General features: G+C 46.7%; 1 protein-coding gene across 9 annotated transcripts in view; it reads left to right on the forward strand.

The window, feature by feature from the left end:
* Positions 1-20,385, forward strand: part of TDRD6 (tudor domain containing 6) — a 2,207,410-nt gene that overhangs the window by 725,024 nt on the left and 1,462,001 nt on the right. For 8 of the 9 annotated variants that reach the window (XM_085610557.1, XM_085610549.1, XM_085610550.1 and 5 more), the window contains one exon: positions 7,370-7,465. The exons of the other annotated variant lie outside the window; for it this stretch is intronic. In XM_085610557.1, the coding sequence (XP_085466683.1) occupies positions 7,370-7,465 (96 nt within the window). The remainder of the gene's footprint in view (positions 1-7,369; positions 7,466-20,385) is intronic. 9 annotated transcript variants of the gene reach the window in all.

Below are 20,385 nucleotides of genomic sequence, written 5' to 3' on the forward strand. Positions count from 1 at the left end.
GGGGCTTCTCAATCCCCGGTGCACAACTTCGAGGGTACCTCAGAAGCTGCGCTGTAAGTTACTAGCCACTTTTCCCAGGTAGCCGGTCCCACGTCGCTCGTCGCCTCCACGGATCTCAGCTCTGCTGCAGATGTGGATGAGGGTCGGAGAAGTCTGGAAATCAAGGCTCTGGTCGGGCTCTGCAGTCGGTTCCTCGTCGAACGTTTCACAAAGCAAAGGGTAGTCACTTGATGGTGCCTGTTTGCACAGGGTAGCCACTCCTTGGCTACAAGGGAGATTCTTCAGTCTTCTTCTTTCGTCGAATGTCGAAGGTCCAGAGTTTCTGTTCAGTTTTGCAGGTTCAGGATAATCTAAAGTCTTGAGGCCCAACTCCCACTCTTATACTAATCTGGGGGGCTGGGATACCTGCTAGGTCACGCCTTATGGGTGGGACCTGGGAGGGGGTGGTTACACCCACTTCCCTTTGTCCAGTTTCGCGCCAGAGCTGGGGCTGGAGTGCCCCAGCGCCGGTTTGAACTGGACTATGCAAGGAACACCTTGTGTGCCCCAGGCATGTCTCATTCCTTTCAGCCCACCCTGCCCCAATACACTAAAGGCTGTCTGGGGAGGTGCTAGCACCTCCCCAAGCAGGAAACCTATTGTCCAGGCCTCCCTGGCTGGGATCACTCCCAGCAGCAGGAGGTCAGACTTGTGTCGTGGCAGCAGCATCCATTTTGTGATGCTGAGGCTTTGGTCAGAGGCTAACAGTTGAAGTATGATTTTAACATGTCTTTCCCTCTAGAAGGGGGGCATAATATTCTCATGTCCAGAAATGGCATGGGGGTATTATTCCCGAGTGTTAGACACCTTACACGACATGCTTTGATAAAGCCAAACCATAGTTACCATAACCGTCTAAGATTATAAGGCACTTTAAGAGTATATGGTAGGCTATATCATAGAACAGCTATAAGGACATGGTTCCGAAAGCTGCAGACAGGCTCAGCTCATGCTAGAGCACCATCTCACATGTTACCAAGCACTCTGCCTCCAGGATTGTCAAGGCCTGCCATAGGAGTGACTGATAGGTACACATGTGTCTATATGTAAGTTAGGCATAGGAGTACTACACCTAAGCAAGGGGTGATTACACGACCTTGCCCCAGCTGAGTGATCAGCCAGTTGTGTCAAAATGGAAGGCCAGGCCAGGGGTGGCACAATACATGCTGCAGCCCCTGGTAGGCCTAGGGTACACCTATGCCCTGGGTACCTAGGGTACACTGTACAGGGGCCAATAAGGTGATCCTATCCAAATGGGTTATGCACCTAAAGTACATAGTGTTAATTTAGAGAGAGAACAGCAGGGCTGTGGGTCTGATTAGCAGGCCCACAGCCACATCTAAGTCGAAAACCAGTAAAGCAAAAGCAAAAAGTGGGGGTGAACATAGAAAGCAGACCCTACTCTCCTACAGTCATTACCCTGGTATTTGATTAGTTCTCGGCTATCGGTACCGTCCGATCCACCTCTTACCTTCATTTATTGATAACAGAGCACTTTTAATAAGTCACATAACCATTGTCCTGATGATGACCTCGAATTAGAGAGGTCGAAACGCAGTCGACCCCGCAACGCCAATTGCGGCCGGCCCAATGGTCAACCATAAAGAATGAAATTATGTCTGTGAATGTGAAATAATTTTGTTGACCTATACCATTTCTCGGAGTGTTCGTGCTGCTGATTGTTGTTTTTTACCACAGTTGTCACTGCGCCGTTTACTCACTTTACACTTTCAGTGCACCTTGGTTGTTATGGTTACCACAATCTAATTTTGTGCTTTTGTGTCTCTATATGCGAAATAACTTTTCACCCTTCTTGGTCTCCCTCGTCCTTCCTTGTGCTATAGGATTGATTACTTATTGAATAGTCCCCTCACATGATTTGCCTTTTGAGACATTGTGTATTGTTGCCATATATTACCCAGTCTCAATTGGGTACACCGGTTTACTCCTGTTATTGTTTGTGCTCACCCAGTGAGCGGTGACCACGGCGTCTGTGCAGGCAGCATCCGTGACTGTGATGCTTTTCTTACAGGTTATAGCTCAGCAAACACTCGAGCCCAAAACTGGAGTTGGCACCACTTGGCAGGTCAGAACTCCCAGTAGTGGAGTTCAGGTGCTGTAGGTAAAGCCTTTTGTATGCTCGAGACTTCTTACCAGGAGGCAAGCTCATACAAGCCCTTGGATAAACTTCACAAGCAGGATACAGCGAAGTCCAGTATTTTTCCTCTCCAAAGCAGAAGCAGCAACTGCAGGCCAACCCAGCAAAGCAACACACAGCAAAGGGGCAGTATTCGTCCATACAGCTCTTCTCCTTGGCAGAGTCTCCTCTTGTTCCAGAAGTGTACTAAAATTCTGGGGTTTTAGCTTCAATACTTACTCTCCTTTTGGCCTTTGAAGTAGGCATCCTTCAAAGGATTGTCTTTACAATGCACAAGCTCTTCTCCTGCCTTGTGGTGGTTCCAGACACACTCCATGTGGGTGGAGATAGCATCATGAGAGGCCAGGTACAACTCTATTCAGGTGTAGGTGACCACTCTTCCCACCACTCTAGCTCAGCAAGGCCCATCAGCCTGGTGATGGGCCATCGGGATATGCAGGGCACACCAACTCCTTTTTTCGGACTGTCTAGAGTGAATGCACAAACAGGCCCCTGTCAGTCTAAGTCGGAAGTTGTTTTCTCAGGCAGGCAGAAGTACAGGATAGTTAAACAAGAAAATGCCCTCTTTCTAAAAGTGCCATCTTCAAACACACAATTTCAAAATCATCTTTACTAAAAGATGTGTTTTTAAATTCTGGGCTCAGAGAGCCGAAACTCTCCAAATCTGTAGCTGTTCCCAAGTGAAAGTTACAAGGCAGTTCCAACGATAGTCTATGGTAGACCTAATTCTTACAATAGTGAAAAATGAACTTAACAGTATTTCATTATCGGGTCATGTAAAACACACAAGTACATGTCCTGCCTTTCACATACACTGCTCCCTGCCCATGGGATAGCTTGGACTTGCCTTGGGGGCGCCTTACATGTAGTAAAAGGGAAGGCTTGAGCCTGGCAAGTAAGTGCACTTGCCAGGTCGGCATGGCAGTTTACAACTGCACTCACAGAAGCAGGCCTGAGACCGTTTTGCCTGGCTACTCATGCGGGTGGCACAACCAGTGCTGCAGGCCTACTTTTAGCATTTGATTTACAAGCCATGGGAATACATAGTGCACAATACTAGGTACTTACTGTTGGACCTAAAGTCCTAGGGTAGCTTGGCTTAGGTGGAAAGGCCTCGTTCCGGAGTAACATGTCGTGCTTGCATCACTCACCTCAGCACTCCAGCGTATCACCACTAAAAACGACACTACACCAAGGTATTATAAAAGTTAGAAAAGCTTTATCTTTACTTTTTATCAGGTTTCTCTTTTCTTTCGAATGAAACCAATCAGTTTTTATCTACACCACATTAGGGTCAAAACATTTCGTTGTGTTTAAATTGGCAGTACTTAAGTACCTTAGCCCTGATGTGAAATCAAGCGTGTCACCTGGTGGTCAAACACAGCACAGCAAATTCAATAACGCCTTTAAGAGTCATTAAACATAGCGCTGCACATAGCAATTTCATAGCGCCTTAAATAGTCACTTACGTAGCACTACACTTGGTAATTTCATAGCGCCTTAAATAGTCATTTGCGTAGCACTGCACATAGTAATTTCATAGTGCCTTAAATAAAGTCATTAACATAGCACTGCACTTGGTAACTTCATAGCGCCTTAAATAGTCATTACGTAGCACTACACACAGTAATTTCATAGCGCCTTAAAAGTAGCCCTTCCGCTTAGCGGTGTACTCAGTACGCTTCACGGCCTTGCGCGGCCCTCACAGGATGGCTCCAGGCCTGGTGAGGCCTTCACAGGGTTCCACTGGGCTTTCCTGCCTTCCGACTGCAGCGATGGGGCCCTGGGCTTCTCCACGGGTCCCGATGACTATGGGGGCGATCTTCCCGGCCCTAGGCCGCAGCGGTGAGCTATTCTCTGGGACAGCCCCGACGGGGGTGGCACAAATTAAGGGGTGGCCTGCAGTTCGGGGGTGGCGAAGTGTTCGGCGCCTAGCGCCCCCTGTCTCCTCACAGCGTCGCCCAGGCTCAGGACAGGTTGGTTGGAGTGCGGCAGGCCACACACCAGTGGGGGAACAAGATAGGGGGGGACCCAGGCACAGTCAGGAAAATGGTGGATAACGTCAGAAATGGTCACTCTTCCCCAGTTCTCTTCAGGGGTCCTGACTAGGCGGGGAGCACAAAAAGTTGACGTGATCCCAGGGTCAGAGGCTGAAGGCAGGGCTAGGTCACGAGGTAGGGGGTGGTGTCAACCGAGGGTGGAGAAGAAGCGGGCCATAAGAACAGTCGGTTCCCCCCCCTCTGGCGCTCCTACCTCCCCACTCAGGTGCCTTACTCCTGACTACCTCAGTTCACTCAAAATGGCCGTCGCACCTCACCTCTATATATAGCCTGGGCCCTGACTGGCTAGAGTGGCCCAGAAGGTTCTGGAACTCCTCATGCCAGCCTATGGCCCAGGTTCTAAGGTGACAGTTTAGGCCACCATTTTGTGGAGGAGCTCTCTCCCTCCCTCCATTTTAGGGAAGCGGCTTGCGCCACACCATCAATTAGTGATGATGGGGCACCCAGAGCCTCTAAGTCAACACCAAAAAAAAACTAGTGGACAGAAAAATTAGAGGGTAAAGGAAGAAAAAATGAGGAGGGGACAGCCAAAGGGCTGGCAGGTCTAACACTTACCAGTAAATCAGATATGCCAATCATGCAGAACCAATTGGAATCACAATTTAGACAGGGAGCGTTTGCACTAATTAGCAGTGGTAAGGTGCCCAGAGTATGTAAATCAGCAAAAACTAAGTCCAGCACAGTAAAAAATACAGGCGGTAGAGGCAAAAAGCCAGGGGAAACCACGCCAAGGATGCCAGGTCTAACCAATACACACATTTAAGTTGACCCGTATGACCTTCAGTTAAAAAAGCCGATCTCAAAAACAAACCTCTTAAAATCTAAACACTATCCAGAGGACCTCTTCAAATTGTAGTCTCTGACTGACATGCAGAAGCTCATCATATTAGTATTGCTGTGACTAACGTTTATAAGACCTAAACCAACTGTTTTAACTATGCGTTTAAAGGTCTTCCCTCTCTTGTAAACATGTTAGTCTGTAGCAGATCATTTCTCTGGTAAACAATATATTGAATTAATTTTAATATAGACTGTTATCTCTGAAAAATATTTACTTTCTGTTGGACCTATGTCCTAGGGGTAGCATGACTTCCATTAACAGGCGTTCCTCTCAACATGGCGTTTCGTGCTTGCATCCTCCTCAGTCCGCAATCCAGCGCGACACCACTCAAAAAGGACACCACACTGAATATATTTTAACGTTTACTCGAATCCTTCCAATTTACTTCTTTTACGGAAATACTCAGTTTCCCAAGACAAAGTAAAACATTACATTTGCACTTAAAATGACAGTTCCATTCCAACGTTACATCTTATAAAGCGATTACAGAAACACCCCCTGAGCTTCTCCTCCCGCCCCGATTCAGAAGATCTAGGTTAAATTCCTACAGGGAGCGCTCCGCACCACATCTATAATTTCTACAACTTCAATAGAGAATTTGGTCCTAACTCAACCTCCTTCTTTTAAGTGCTACGCTGGATATTCCCTGTTGCTTGCAATTAAGTGGTGACCTCTAACAGTCTACGTACTATCTAGCCAATAAATCATTACATTTCAACATTGTACATGAATTCAGGCAGTTACCAGTGTGGAGATCGCTTTTCTCAACCCTGATGATGGATACCTGTATCTTCGCCTTCCCCCCACCTCAGTGGTCAGTCTCTTGTACAATCAAGTCAATCTACCCACATTACCAGTCTCGAATCCGGGTCTCTCAGAGACTGTCAACAGGGTTCCTCAAGGCAACCCCTGGCCACACTTGCCCACTCTCTGGCGCCCTCCGGGGTTTCCTTTTCCCCCCCACCGCCTCCTTCTTGTGCCCCTCTTACTTTGCTCACGAGGGTCCGGTTACCGGGGAATCCAGACTCCCAGCGCCAGCCGAGGAAACCTTGTCATCGGGTTGAGGGCACTTATTAGATACCCCCGCTGAAGCGCTGCTCTCTAGGCTTCCCTTTCAGGAGGATCTCCTCCGCTGCTACCTGCCTTCCGTTGCAACCCTCACGGCTGTGGACTCGGCCAGCCAGCTGGGTTCCCCGCGTTGCTTGGATTCTCGATGCTTGCGGCCACAGTTAATGACGTATCTCCTGGGGGTGCGGCCACGCTACCGGCATCAGGGGAAGGCGGCGCTGCAGCCCCTCTCACGTGATGCGAGTATGCCGGCCTCTTTGCCTTCCGCGTCCCTCACTTTCCTCAGACGATCTTTCTCACCGGGGCAACGGCGTCACTCGCTCCTCACAGGGAGTCTCTCCACAATCTCCGGTCAGCAACGAACCACCCCCAGAGGGTGACAGGAGCCTTCCACCCTATTTTGAAGTGAAGACGGTGAACTGCTCTGGTAGGATCTCGATGTGGGAATTGGGGGGGGGGGCAAATTAAGGGTGCCAAGAGTCCTTTCGTGCAGCTAGATTGGAGATCAAAACCCCTCTATTTCCTGGGAGTGGGCATCGCCCTGTTCAGCTGGAGTTTCAGGGAGGGGGGGTGGTCGACCACCAACTGATCCTGGGCCACTTCCAAGGAGTTTTGCCACCGGTAAATCTCCAGATAGCACTGACCACCGGTTCTCCGACTGTGTCCAGGGCCCGGTCACAAGGTTAGGGGTGATGTCACCTGGTTTGGAAGTTTGCGCAGGTCCGCGAACCTGTCTGTTCCCTTTCAGGCACAACCACCTCCTCGCACAGGTGCCTTCCTCCTGATTGCCACGCAGTCCATCTAACCTAAAATGGCTGCCCTCCTGCCACCTCTATTTATCACCTTGGGCCAGACTTGCCAGAAGGGCCCAGAAGGTTCCGGAACCTCTCATGGCAAGTCATGGCCCAGGTGTCAAAGTGACAGTTGGAGCCACCATTTTGCGCATCTCACCTTCCTCATCTATTCTCCTCAGAGGAGCACCTTGCGTCTTTCCCTCAAGTGATGAGGAGGAGGCGCCCAGAACCTCTACATCAGCACCTAAAAAAGTTAGGTAGACAGAAAAAATGAGAAGGGGAAAAAGGACAAAAATAATAAAATGAGGAGGGAACTGCCAAAGGGCTGACAGGTCTAACACTTTCTATATTTTGTTGCATTTCTTTCTTTTAAACTGGTTTTTTTTTTTTTTTTTTTGGACTGTTGTAGAAATGTCATCGAGCAATTTGAAGGAAGGGACACTGGTCGTTCAGAGCAAATCTCCTCTACAGACCACGACAAGTAAATCAATGGATAGAAATGAAGGTACAGAATGGCTGATGGCCTGTATTTGGATGTTACAGAGAATAGTTTTACCGTACACTTACACTACACCTTCAGACTGAGTGAAATGGAGTCCAGTTCCATGCACGAAACTCATTAAAGTCTCCTATTAATGAAAGAAAAACATTGCATTACATAATCGTTTGTCTATCAAATGTCTGGACTTCTGAATATATCACTTCTGTGAATCCATGCTTAGAGAAATGTCATTAGGGAGTAAACGCTTTGAAAAAAGTGCAAGAGTGATTCCACATTGGAAGTGTATTTTTCCGCTTCCCATTTTGAAAAGAAAGGTGTTGCAGTAGAACAGCCTGTGCACCTAGTAGCCTTAGCCATTTGGTAACAGAAATCCAAATTGAAAGTATGTAATGGCAGTTGTACGCGTTGTTTGGAAGACTAAGCAGCCCTCGAATAGTACATAAAAGAATACAAAGAATATAATCTTTACATATTCTGAATGACTTGGGCAGGCAGACATAATGCATTAGAAAGTGTAAAAATGCAACCTAATTGAAATCTACCTATTTGCAGTGTGTGATGTCAGAATCCACATTTTGCTTCCAGTTTCGGGAGATTTGCATTCCTGGATAGGGGTATGCATACACAAGCAAAGTATGCCCTTATCGTTAAAGTACTGCTACTTCCCAAATAGTCCTAAAAGAAAGCTGGAAACATCCAAATGCCGTTTACCTTTGTCTACGTGTGAGAAGTTGGCCTTGCATATGCTGGTCACTAGTTAAAGTGGCCACCTTGCACCAGTCCAATTCGACTCTTATGGTAAATAGGTTTAAGACCACCTTTTAAAGAAAGCTATCCTACTGGTAGCTGTGGAGAGCAGCCTTCAGGCTAAGTCTCTGAGGAATGTAAAGCAGCTTGTTTTACCTTATAATCTCATGAATTACCAAATAAAAGGACACCACACGGGTATATATATATAGAAACCTTGATTTTAAGCACTAGCACTTTAAAAAGCACTATGGGAACACTCAGAACTTTACATTGCACTATCGACCGTACCAACTAAAACAGTATACAAATGTCAACTAGCGACATACAAGCACAATTTATGTGTGGTCAAACCTTGTTATGAGTGTAGGAAGGTGGATATCTGACTATGGTTACCCCCAACTTTTTGCCTAGTGTCTAGCTGGTTTTTCGACTTAGTTGGCCTGAGATCCTGCCATTCAGGGTCTCAGGCTGTCTGCTCTCTCTGTAAAATGGACTCCATGTACCCTAGGTACATAATCAATTGGTAAGGATCACCTTATTGGACCCTGTACAGTGTACCCTAGGTACCCAGGGCATAGGTGTACCCTAGGCCTCCCAGGGGCTGCAGCATGTATTATGCCACCCCTGGTCTGGCCTTCCAATCAGACACAACTGGCTGATGACTCAGCTGGGGCAAGGTCGTGTAATCACCCCTTGCTTAGGTGTAGTATTCCTATACCTACCTTATATATAGACACATGTGTACCTATCAGTCACTCCTATGGCAGGCCTTAACAATCCTGGAGGCAGAGTGCTTGGTAACATGTGAGATGGTGCTCTAGCATGAGCTGAGCCTGTCTGCAGCTTTCGGAACCATGTCCTTATAGCTGTTCTATGATATAGCCTACCATATACTCTTAAAGTGCCTTATAATCTTAAACGGTTATGGTAACTATGGTTTGGCTTTATCAAAACATGTCGTGTAAGGTGTCTAACACTTTGGAATAATACCCCCATACCATTTCTGGTGATGAGGATATTATTCCTCCCTTCTAGAGGGGGAGACATGTTAAAATCCTACTTTGCTGTTTATCTCTAACCAAAGCCTCAGCATCACAAAATGGATGCTGCTGCCACAGACACAAGTCTGACCTCCTGCTGCTGGGAGTGATCCCAGCCAGGGAGGCCTGGACAATAGGTTTCCTGCTTGGGGAAGTGCTAGCACCTCCCCAGACAGCCTTTAGTGTATTGGGGCAGGGTGGGCTGAAAGGAATGAGACATGCCTGGGGCACACAAGGTGTTCCTTGCATAGTCCAGTTCAAACCGGCGCTGGGGCACTCCAGCCCCAGCTCTGGCGCGAAACTGGACAAAGGGAAGTGGGTGTAACCACCCCCTCCCAGGTCCCACCCATAAGGCGTGACCTAGCAGGTATCCCAGCCCCCCAGATTAGTATAAGAGTGGGAGTTGGGCCTCAAGAGATTAGATTATCCTGAACCTGCAACTTGAACAGAAACTCTGGACCTTCGACATTCGACGAAAGAAGAAGACTGAAGAATCTCCCTTGTGGCCAAGGAGTGGCTACCCTGTGCAAACAGGCACCATCAAGAGACTACCCTTTGCTTTGCCCACGTTCTACGAGGAACCGACTGCAGAGCCCGACCAGAGCCTTGACTTCCAGACTTCTCCGACCCTGATCCACATCCACAGCAAAGCTGAGATCCGTGGAGGCGACGAGCGACGTGGGACCGGCTCGGCTACCTGGGAAAAGTGGCTAGTAACTTACAGCGCAGCTTCTGAGGTACCCTCGAAGTTGTGCACCGGGGATTGAGAAGCCCCAACCCCAAGCACCATCTGCACCGAAGATCAGCCCCCCACACTCCACGAGTCCTGCGTGGGGCCCTTCAGCATTTTCCTGCTTGCCGCGTCTGTCCGGTTGCTTGCCCGCTGGCTAGTGGCCTCTGTGACGACGCACCCTGAAATCTTCTGCGCTGGTTTGGCTCCTCCAGACTGGCTCCCGCTTCTCTGCAAAGAAGAAGCACCCCAGACCTTCCTGGTCTGCACCAGAAGCAAGTCCTTCGTTCTTCGTGGGTTCCGCTTGCCAAGGCTTGGTGAGTCCTAGTCCAACTTCGACGCCGCCGACAGCAAGAGCCTTCGTGGGACAGCTCGCCTCCTGGTCCTGGTCGTCCTCGACGCTTCCTGGTCCTCCTGGCTGCAGCGACAAGCTTCACCTTCGCCTGCAACTCTTCACGACATCGCCTGGTTCCTTCCTGGTTCCACGTGGTCACTGGCTAGTGACCTTGACTCTGTCCCTTCTGCTTGCAGGTTTCTTCTCTTCTTGATCCCAGCCTTGGGATCCACCGGACACTCTTCACTGACTGCCTGTCAGCATCTTTCTTCAGGCATCCATAGGAGTCGACGACGAAAACGACGCATCTTCACCCCTATGCACCCGCAGCCTGTGGGCTAGGTAACTTGGGTACTCCGGTGCTCATCAGGATAGTGACTATCCTAGTGTCTAGTTTTCAAGTCTCAACTTCCTAGCTACTCCGGAAGTGTCCTAAATCTATCTATTTCTAAACTGTAACATTGCTATTGACTTTTACGCATTATGCGTGAGTGTTTCCACTCTGCACACGAATCCCGTGGGCCTCCCACTTCCTAACTAACGCTAGTGTAGTGTAGCCCCAGCGATTCCCTAGGCCTAGGCCTATTCTATTTCCGTGACAGTGGGTCTTATACCACTTACTTAGTATATGGTTTGCGTGGCCCCTAGGGCCTAACTGTATTACTTACCTGTGTGACTTAATGTATGCTTAAATAAGACTGTGTTGTACTTACCTCTAATCTCAAAGAGTGCTGAGGGTTTGACTAGAATAAATACACTTTATTTTATATATATATCTGTTGTGGTGTCCTTTCATTTGGTATTCAAGGGATTATATATGGTATCACAGCTGGCTTCACATGCCATTCAGAGTTTAGCCTAAGACTGCTCTTGTCCATGCTACCACTAGGATAGCTGGTCTATAAGGTTGACTTTACAATCAATCACCATAAGGGTATTTGGACTGATATAAGGTGTACACTATAACTAGTGACATCCTACATCAGGCCAACTTCTCACAATGAGCATCTGAATAACATACTAAGTATAGATCTGTGTGTAACTCATTGAAAATCCATAGAGATTTTAAGCATTTATGCAGCAATAGGCACCATGTGCACTTTATGTGTTTACACAATTTTAAACACAAAAGTATATCTTAAATCTGTTTTTTTACATATTTTAAAATTTATATTAATATGTATTTATAATATTTAATTTTTGGGTTTTAACCATCCAGAATTCTAACAGACAGCTTTTATTCATATTCAAACGTTTATGAGTGATTCAAGTATACAAATAAGTTTCATCCATGCAAATGTATGTTTATGACCACATTACACATGCAATGTGCATTCGTCTTTTGGTCACCATTTAAATACCGAGGTAACAAGAAAAAGAGTTAAGTTCAATGATGTAGAACTTTTGGTATGAGATCGTGTTAGGAAGTGTTTCTTTTATGTTTAACACAGGTGATTTGTAAATTCAAGTATAAAAATAGAAAGCGGACTGCGTTTCCGCATGTGCTCAAGGGTACGTTGTATACCCGAAACGCGTCATAAGGCTTAAATAATAAAAAAAAGTTCCAGCCACGAAATCTTGGGTCCGTGATTCTATATTCAATATCCAGGAGTCATTTATGATTATATATATATATATATATATATATATATATATAATCTACTGGCGGTCGCCAGTAGATAGTTATAGTTAGGACCGTGTTTCCATAGGAAATCCGCAACATTCTATTTGGAATAACTTTGGCGCCGGTTGACGAATCCTCGCGAATTTTTCAAAACTAATAGGGCGCTCCGCTCCTACCCTGAAAGTCTCGGGGGGGGGGGGGGGGGGGGGGAGAGATTCGTCAAGCGGGGGCTGAGAAAAAAGGGGGGTCCCAAAACGCGTTTTCCCCATGCATTTTTCCATAGGACCTTTAGTCCGAGCTACAGCCCGAACGGCTGAACAGAATTACTTGAAATTGGGCAGAGAGGTAGTCCTCAGGTCAGGGATGTGCCTTTTGCAGGTCTGGTGTAAATCTGTTCAGTAGGTCCTGAGAAAATAGCATTTAAATCAATATATATATCTGTAAGCGCGCTCCGTGCGCTTACGGTAAGCTTACCGTACGGTGCCGTGTGCGAGCTCAATTCTGATTGGTGGTTACATGACTGTAAACATTCGAATCGGTCGAAATCAGAAAGTATCGGCAGCCATTTTCTGTCTCTCGCACTGAAAAACAAAGGTTGATAACATGAAAAGGGGGCAACGAAGAGAGTTGCAGACCCCCTAGCGTTCGTCAGGGGGTTCACGAAGGACCAAAAAGTATGAAAAATAAATGTAATAATTTTAAAAAAAAATCGCGGAGTGCGCGTACGGTAAGCTTACCGTACGCGTACGGTAAACAAAAATAAAACAAAAAAAAAAGAATTAACAATCACATTTAATATATAAATCTAAGGACCCCCAAGGGAGAAAAAAAACAATTGATAGTTTGTAAAAAATGGCGAGGCGTGCACGGTACGAAATGCGCAACGTGGGTGCTCGGTGCGGGGAACGCACCGAGTACAGCGCGCGCACGGTGCCGAAGCGCACCGTGCGCGCAAAAATTAAAAATAAATACATAACTTAGCATTTAAAAAACCGTACAAATTCACTGAAAAAACGACACACGTTATAGTTAGGAATTGGCATTTCAAAAAACCTTGCAAATTCACTTAAAAAACCATAGGTTTCACACAAGTTATAGTTAGCTGTACATTTCACTCGTAAAAAACCAATGAAATTCCCTTATACCAGTCAGAATCGATTTTGGTGAAGCACAGAGCATGTGCATTGTATTCAGTGCTCCCTGAGCAAAACGGATAGTTTTTTGTGATTTTTAATTAATTTTAAAACTGTGTGATTTTCATGTTGTAAATGCACTCAGCATACCTCTGATACACTTGCACGCATTTTCGCCCATCTATCACGGCGCTAGCTGCCGTTAGAGCTTCAAACCGGGCTCAGGCTTCTCTGCACTCGGTGGCCATCTTGAGTGGGGGCTAGAGTGGTGGGAGCGCTCTAGTGTACCACATATTAGGAAACAGTGTTCCACCGCGCTAGCGGTCGCGTTTGCGGGGGCGCCGTCGCTGCGCCGGAGTCTCGCCTGAGTCAGCCCGTCTGCGCCCGTCAGCGTCCCGGAAGCGCTCGGGAACGTTTTCTGGTGGGTTCCTTTTAGCTCTCGGCTCGATGTACACTAGAGATGATCTTCTGTCTTACAATGTACACACTGCTCCATGTCAGCGAGCTATCCCCTACTCTGCTGGGGATATTACTAAGTGCCCCACGTGTGGGTGGATGCCGGACCCCACAATTCCCTGTCCTGGCAAGCTCCCTCTTTTAGGTACTAACTGCGCCTTGTTAAATACTAGGTCTCTTCCTCAGCACGCTCTCGACATATATAATCTCTTAACACAAGATGACATAGATTGTCTCTTTCTCACAGAAACATGGCTCGGTGAGGGCTCGGAACCTGATCTGGCTATTGCCATCCCTCCCTCATATGCTATTTTCCGTCGAGACAGATGCAAGGGAAGGGGAGGCGGAGTGGCACTTATCATTAAAAGGCACATTCCTTGTACCATCTTGTCGACGGATGATTTACCTGACTGTGAAATCCTTGCCTTCTCCCTGGCCCTATCCCCCCATCAATCCTGCCTGGGGCTTTTGCTTTATAGACCACCTGGCCCTCTTGGCTCTTTTACTGAGGATTTGCTATCGATCATTTCCACACTGAGTCTTAGAACAAAACACTGCCTAATACTCGGGGACTTTAACATCCACATGGATAAGGGCGAGGATCCTGAAGTGCAAAAATTTCTGGATATGACATCGTCGGTGGGACTGCATATGTATCTACAGTTCCCTACACATGAGAAGGGGCATATTTTAGATCAAATTTTTTCGACCGTTCCGGTGGTCCTTTCCTCCCTTGCCCCAGTTCTTTGGTCGGACCATTTCCTAGCGGATTTCACGCTAGGACATCAGCCTGTGGCCGCCCGCATTTCGCAGCGGCTCGCTGCTCGTAGTTCTAGAGCCTTCCACAAAGTCACCCCGGCTATGATCACCCAGGCTTTAGATACCCATCCTTGTGTTTTTACGGGCAGTCTGGAGGATGATGTGGTGTGTTTTCAGAATTGGCTCACTGCACGTTTGGAAGCCTTGGCACCATCTCGCCAGGTTAGATCTGAACTGGCACGAGCATCAGCCCCGTGGTTCTCTGCTGCCTTGGCGGCCAAGAGAAGGCACTGCAAGAGGCTGGAGAGAATTTGGAGGAGGCACTATGATACATCGGCTAAGCAGTCTTACAGAGCAGCAGTGAAAGAATATCGCAGGGAGCTCGTTGCAGAGAAAAAATCCTATTTGGCCAGAAGGATCGAGGAAGCAGATAGCTCCTGCAAAGAGATCTTTAAGATTGTTAAAGAATTCATCTCTCCCTCCTGCTGCACTTCTGCATCTGCTTTCTCGGAACCTTGGATCATGGAGCTTGCAGTATTTTTTACTAATAAAATACGTACTATCCAGTCAGCGTTGCAAGGAACCCAGATCATCTTGAGCAAAGGTTCAGAGGTCGATGGCCTTTCCAACCCCTGGTTATGCCCACCAGCTATGCATATGGATTCTGTGGGCCCTACCCTGCACTGTTTTCCCTCTTTAGAGCCTCAGGCCTCGCTTGACCTTTTGTCTAGCCTGAAATCTGGCTCTCCTCTGGACCCTTATCCCGCCAAGTGTCTTGCGACCCTGGCACCTGCCCTTAATCCGATCATCAACCCTCTCATTAATGCATCTTTGAAGTCGGGCAAAGTCCCCTCCTCCTGGAAACAGGCCTTAGTTCTTCCCCTCATTAAAAAACCAAATGCAGATGCTAAACTGCATTCTAATTATAGGCCAATCTCGCTGCTTCCTGCCCTGGCCAAGATCACTGAAAAGTGTGTTCATACCACCCTTACCAACTTTGTAGAGGGCAACTCCCTTTTACATCAGTCACAGTCTGGATTTAGATCTAACCTGAGCACCGAGACCGCTCTTCTTGAGGTTACAGAGATTGTGAAGGAGACCCTCGATAGGGGTGGAAAGGCCCTGCTTATCATGCTTGATTTGTCGGCGGCCTTCGACACCGTCCCCCACGACCTCCTCCGCCGGGACGCTCTTTGGAGCAGCTGAGCGCTCTACAAAACAAATAGTAACATAACATAACATAACGTTATAGTTAGATCAGGTAACTATAACTTGCGCGACCGCAATATACAATGTGTCATTTCAGATGTCATCATTGATGTCATGAGTGATGTCACTGACCATGTCATAAGTGATGTAATATGTGACGTCATCAGCAGTGCATTGCGGGGGTGCAAGTTATAGTTACCTGATCTAACTATAACGTGGAATTTCATTGGTTTTTTACGAGTGAAATGTACAGCTAACTATAACTTGTGTGAAACCTATGGTTTTTTAAGTGTATGTATATATATATATATATATATATATATATATATATATATATATATATATATATATATATATATATATATAATATGGTACCAGGAATGAAGGAACCTAAGAAAATTAAAACCTTGATGAACTGCAATACCACCCACACGGTATACTGTCTGATATGTCCGTGTGGGTTGAGATATATTGGCAGTACAATCCACCCGACGAAGATCAGAATTCTAGAACATCTCAGGGCCATACAAAATAAAGATCCCACCTATCCGGTGGCACGGCACTTTGAGATGTTCCATCAAAGTAATAGAGACCTTTTAAGTTTCTTTTGCATGGACCAAGTGCCCAATAATGTGAGAGGTGGTAACAGACTGCTGCAATTACGCAGACTGGAATCACGGCACATTATCGATAACCAGACCAAAAGACCAGGTGGCCTCAATAGTGGGGAAGAAATGGCTGTACATTTGTAATATTCTCTACTTTGTAAGTTTTTGTTTTTTGTTTAAAAGATGAGAGATCATTGGGTTAGCCATTATGAAAACACATAACAGGATGCAAGCCCATACAGGGCATGATTGTAATGTTTTCTGTGTTTTAGGTATCTAAGGACTATATCATGTTCTTTACATTTGGCAACTTTGATTTAGCCCATTCAGGGCAAAATAGCTATGTTTTTACAAGGCACAATGTATATTCACTAACCCATTCAAAGATGGATGACACCTTCACTGAAGCAAGTGTAGGTGTCCTTTGTTGATGTCTCACAATGTAATGATATTTAAATCTGTGAGAAACTGGCGCCGGCCTCTATTGACAAAGGCGGCAAGCCGAAACGCGTCTAGTGTGTGTGTAATCCTTTCAAATAAAAATCTGAAAGGTACGTTCTTGCGAGTGCTGGTATTTTTGCCGTGAGCTGGGGATTCGTAATCCGCACGGTTTCTGTCACCGTGCATGAGAGCACCCGATCGCGAGTGCAGGGACTAAGACGGAGTGAGAGCACGATATATATATATATATATATATATATATATATATATATATATATATATATTCAGGCTCGTGGTACTCTAAATGAAATACCAGCACTCACGGGAACAGTGTCTTCAGTTTATTGAAAGACAAGCCTCACGACAAAACGCGTTTCGGCTGCCGCCTTCGTCAATTGTGGTCGGCGCGCGCGTTCGGTAAACAGAAATACATTTCATGTGTCATTGCAATGAACATAGGACTTCCGTCAGTCCCGGAGTGGCAGCCATTATTAAACGTGCAAAATCTGCCATAAACTTAACATTTCTTGTTGTTTACAAATTGCAACATCCCGCCCTGAATGGGCTTTCTTAAACAATTGAAACAAATTAATACATGTAAAACAATTACACCCTGGATGGGTTATATTGCTGCCCTGAAACTTCAATACTGCATACTAAATTCAAAACAGATTCTTACTGTTACAGATGAACGGACATTTCTTCTCCACTGTTTAAACCAAAGGGCATCCTGGTCTGGTTATCTATTATGTGTCTTGATTCTAGTCTTCTCAATTGAAGTTGCCTATCACCCCCTCTAACACTAGATGGTACATGATCTATGCAAAAGAAACTTAGCAAGTCCCTATTACTTTGATGAAATTTTTCAAAGTGTCTTGCCACCGGGTAATTTACATCCTTGTTATTTATGGCCCTCAAGTGTTCAAGAATACGGATCTTGGTGGGATGTATGGTGCTGCCTATGTAGCGCAAGCCACACGGGCACACCAAACAATACACCGTGAAGCGGGTATTGCAATTCAGTAATTTGTTGATCTTTCTGGGGTGATCAAGACCAGGTATGCTGTAATTAGTGACCTTCCGACTGTTTTTACATGCTCTGCATTTTGTACATGGAAAAAAGCCTGTAATCTTCCCAAAGGGTGGTATCGTGCTCATTTTGTTACAATGACTCTGGACTAGATCGTCCCGCAAAGTCCTCGCTCTTCTGAATGTAATGAGTGGAGCTTTGGGTATCTCCCTACCAATAATGGGATCTGCTTTCAAAATGTGCCAGTTCTTTCTAAAAATTTCCCTAATAGCTTGGGCATCCTCTGAGAAATCGGTAATCATTCTGAAGTTGTTATTCTTACCTCTCTTACTACATTTTTCCCTGTTTGCACTTCCTTCCTCGATAATCAGATCAGTTCTGGATTTAGCTTCAGCCTTTCTCTTGGCCACTTGTAGGATATCCTGATGGTACCCTCTAAGCCTGAATCTATTCATGCTCTCTTGTGCTGCGGAGACCTAATCGCAGTTGCGTGTGCAATTTCTCTTGATTCGAAGAAGTTCGCCATATGGAATACTAGTTTTGGTTCTTTCCGAATGGCAACTTCGAGCATGCAACACGGAGTTTCCCGCGGTGGGTTTCCTGTGCAAACGAGTGCACAGTCTGCCCTCCGCGGTGAACACCGTGAGGTCCAGGTAGTTCACGGAAACCTTGCTTATCTCCCCCGTGAACTTGAGGTTAAGGTCATTGTTATTCAATACTTTCACATATTCATGTGCCTGTGTTTCTGTTCCTTTAAATACAATGAATAAATCATCAATGTATCTGGTCCAACTGTTGCAATTTGTAAACAACAAGAAATGTTAAGTTTATGGCAGATTTTGCACGTTTAATAATGGCTGCCACTCCGGGACTGACGGAAGTCCTATGTTCATTGCAATGACACATGAAATGTATTTGTTTACCGAACGCGCGCGCCGACCACAATTGACGAAGGCGGCAGCCGAAACGCGTTTTGTCGTGAGGCTTGTCTTTCAATAAACTGAAGACACTGTTCCCGTGAGTGCTGGTATTTCATTTAGAGTACCACGAGCCTGATTATACACGCGGTGTCCGTCACCGCTATGAGAGCACCCGATCGAGAGTGAAGAGAACAAGACGGAGTCCTGAGCGTGATATATATATATATATATATATATATATATATATATATATATATATATATATATATCTAGACACGCTCTACTAATCTCTTTGAGATTAGAAGTCAGGAACATATGCACAAATCAATGTTTCACAACAAATTAAGCACTTATATGGCTGGGGCCCTAGGGGCGTACCAGACCGTATACTAAAAAAGAGGTATAAGAAGAGCGACTTAAGAAGGGAGAAGGTCTAAGGTTTTCAGAAGCGCTGGGGCCTCACTAATCCACCCAAGGCAGGTAAGTAAAGAACCCACAGGTGACGCATGCAGTGTGAGAACGCAGCCGCGGATCCCAATAGACTTCAATGGAGCAAGTCGCGGTTGGAATTTTAAGGTTTTAGGATACTTCGGGAGAGTCTGCAAGCAAGTCACGTACAGGGTAAGTAGTTCTAGAGCCAACACACACAGGAGCACCGTAGTGCTGGAGTTACCTCACCCAGGGAAGCCGGGTGCATGGGTGTCTTTTGGTGTTGGGTCGCAGCGTCGTTTTCAATGGGAGCCAAAGAAGACTTGCTGCTTGTGAAGACAAGAGAAGTGTCCGGTGGAATCCAAGGCTGGATTCAGAAGAAAGAAGACCTGAAAGCAGAGGAGACAGTGTTCAAAGTCACTTGCCAGTGACCCGGGCCCAGGAAGATGGATGCCCAGTCGTCGACCAGGAGCTGGATTCGGAGTGTCCCACGAAGTCTGCAGCTTACTGATGTGTCGGCAACCAGATTTGAGTCAACAAGCCTTGGCAACAGCAAGTCCGTGGAATGAGAATAAAGTCAGCGGTGCAGACCAGCAAGGTCTGAGGGACTCACCCAGCAAGGGTTAGTCAGGGCAGGCCTGGAGCAACCGGGGGAGCCCTTTGGTTCGACGGAAAAGTCTTCAGGGGACCCACAAGCCAACTGGCAAGGGATCGCGAAGACTCCTCGGGAGGATTCACTTCACAGGAGCCCACGGTCACTCGGGACGAGGTAGGCCTCTGATTTTCGGTGGAAATCCTGCTGGAGGGTTGGACCACATGTGGTCCAATGCACAAGTTCGTAGAACGTCATGAAGGGGTTGGACTCGACAATAGTGCACGGTACCTGGGTATTGCTGTTCCTAGTCACTTGTGGGATCCACTCGCCTCAGTTTTGCTGGGGACTCACAATGCCTGTCGAAGTCAGGAAATCCACTTCCGAGGCTGCAGGGACTTCGGACTCCGGCTGGAGCAGGAAAGTTTGCGACCGTTGATTCAAAGTTTGGGTGCCTGCCAAGCAGGGGAGTCACTCCTTGACTCCAGGGGAGTCACTCCTTGACTCCAAGGGAGATTCTTCAGTCTTCCAAAGGTAGTGGAACGTCGAAGGTCCAGGATTCTTCTTCAGAGCGTCGTCCTGGGATATCTAGTTTGCAATGGCAAGGTTTCCCTATCTTATACTAAAGGAAAGGAAGGGACTAGCTCTATGACCACTCCTATGGGAGGGTCAGTGGAGTGGGTGGTTACACCCACTTCCCTTTGTTCAGTTTCGCGCCAGAGCAGGGGCAGGTAGCCCCTGAACCGGTTTGAGCTGGCATATGCACAGAGGAGCCTCCTGCTCCCCCAGTGCAGGACTTCAAAGCACTCTAGGAGTGCACCCACACAGCCCCAATACACTAAATCCTGTCTGGAAGGTGGTTACACCT

This window comes from Triturus cristatus, chromosome 6 (genome assembly GCF_964204655.1).
Source record: "Triturus cristatus chromosome 6, aTriCri1.1, whole genome shotgun sequence".
In the NCBI taxonomy this organism is placed as follows: Eukaryota; Metazoa; Chordata; class Amphibia; order Caudata; family Salamandridae; genus Triturus; species Triturus cristatus.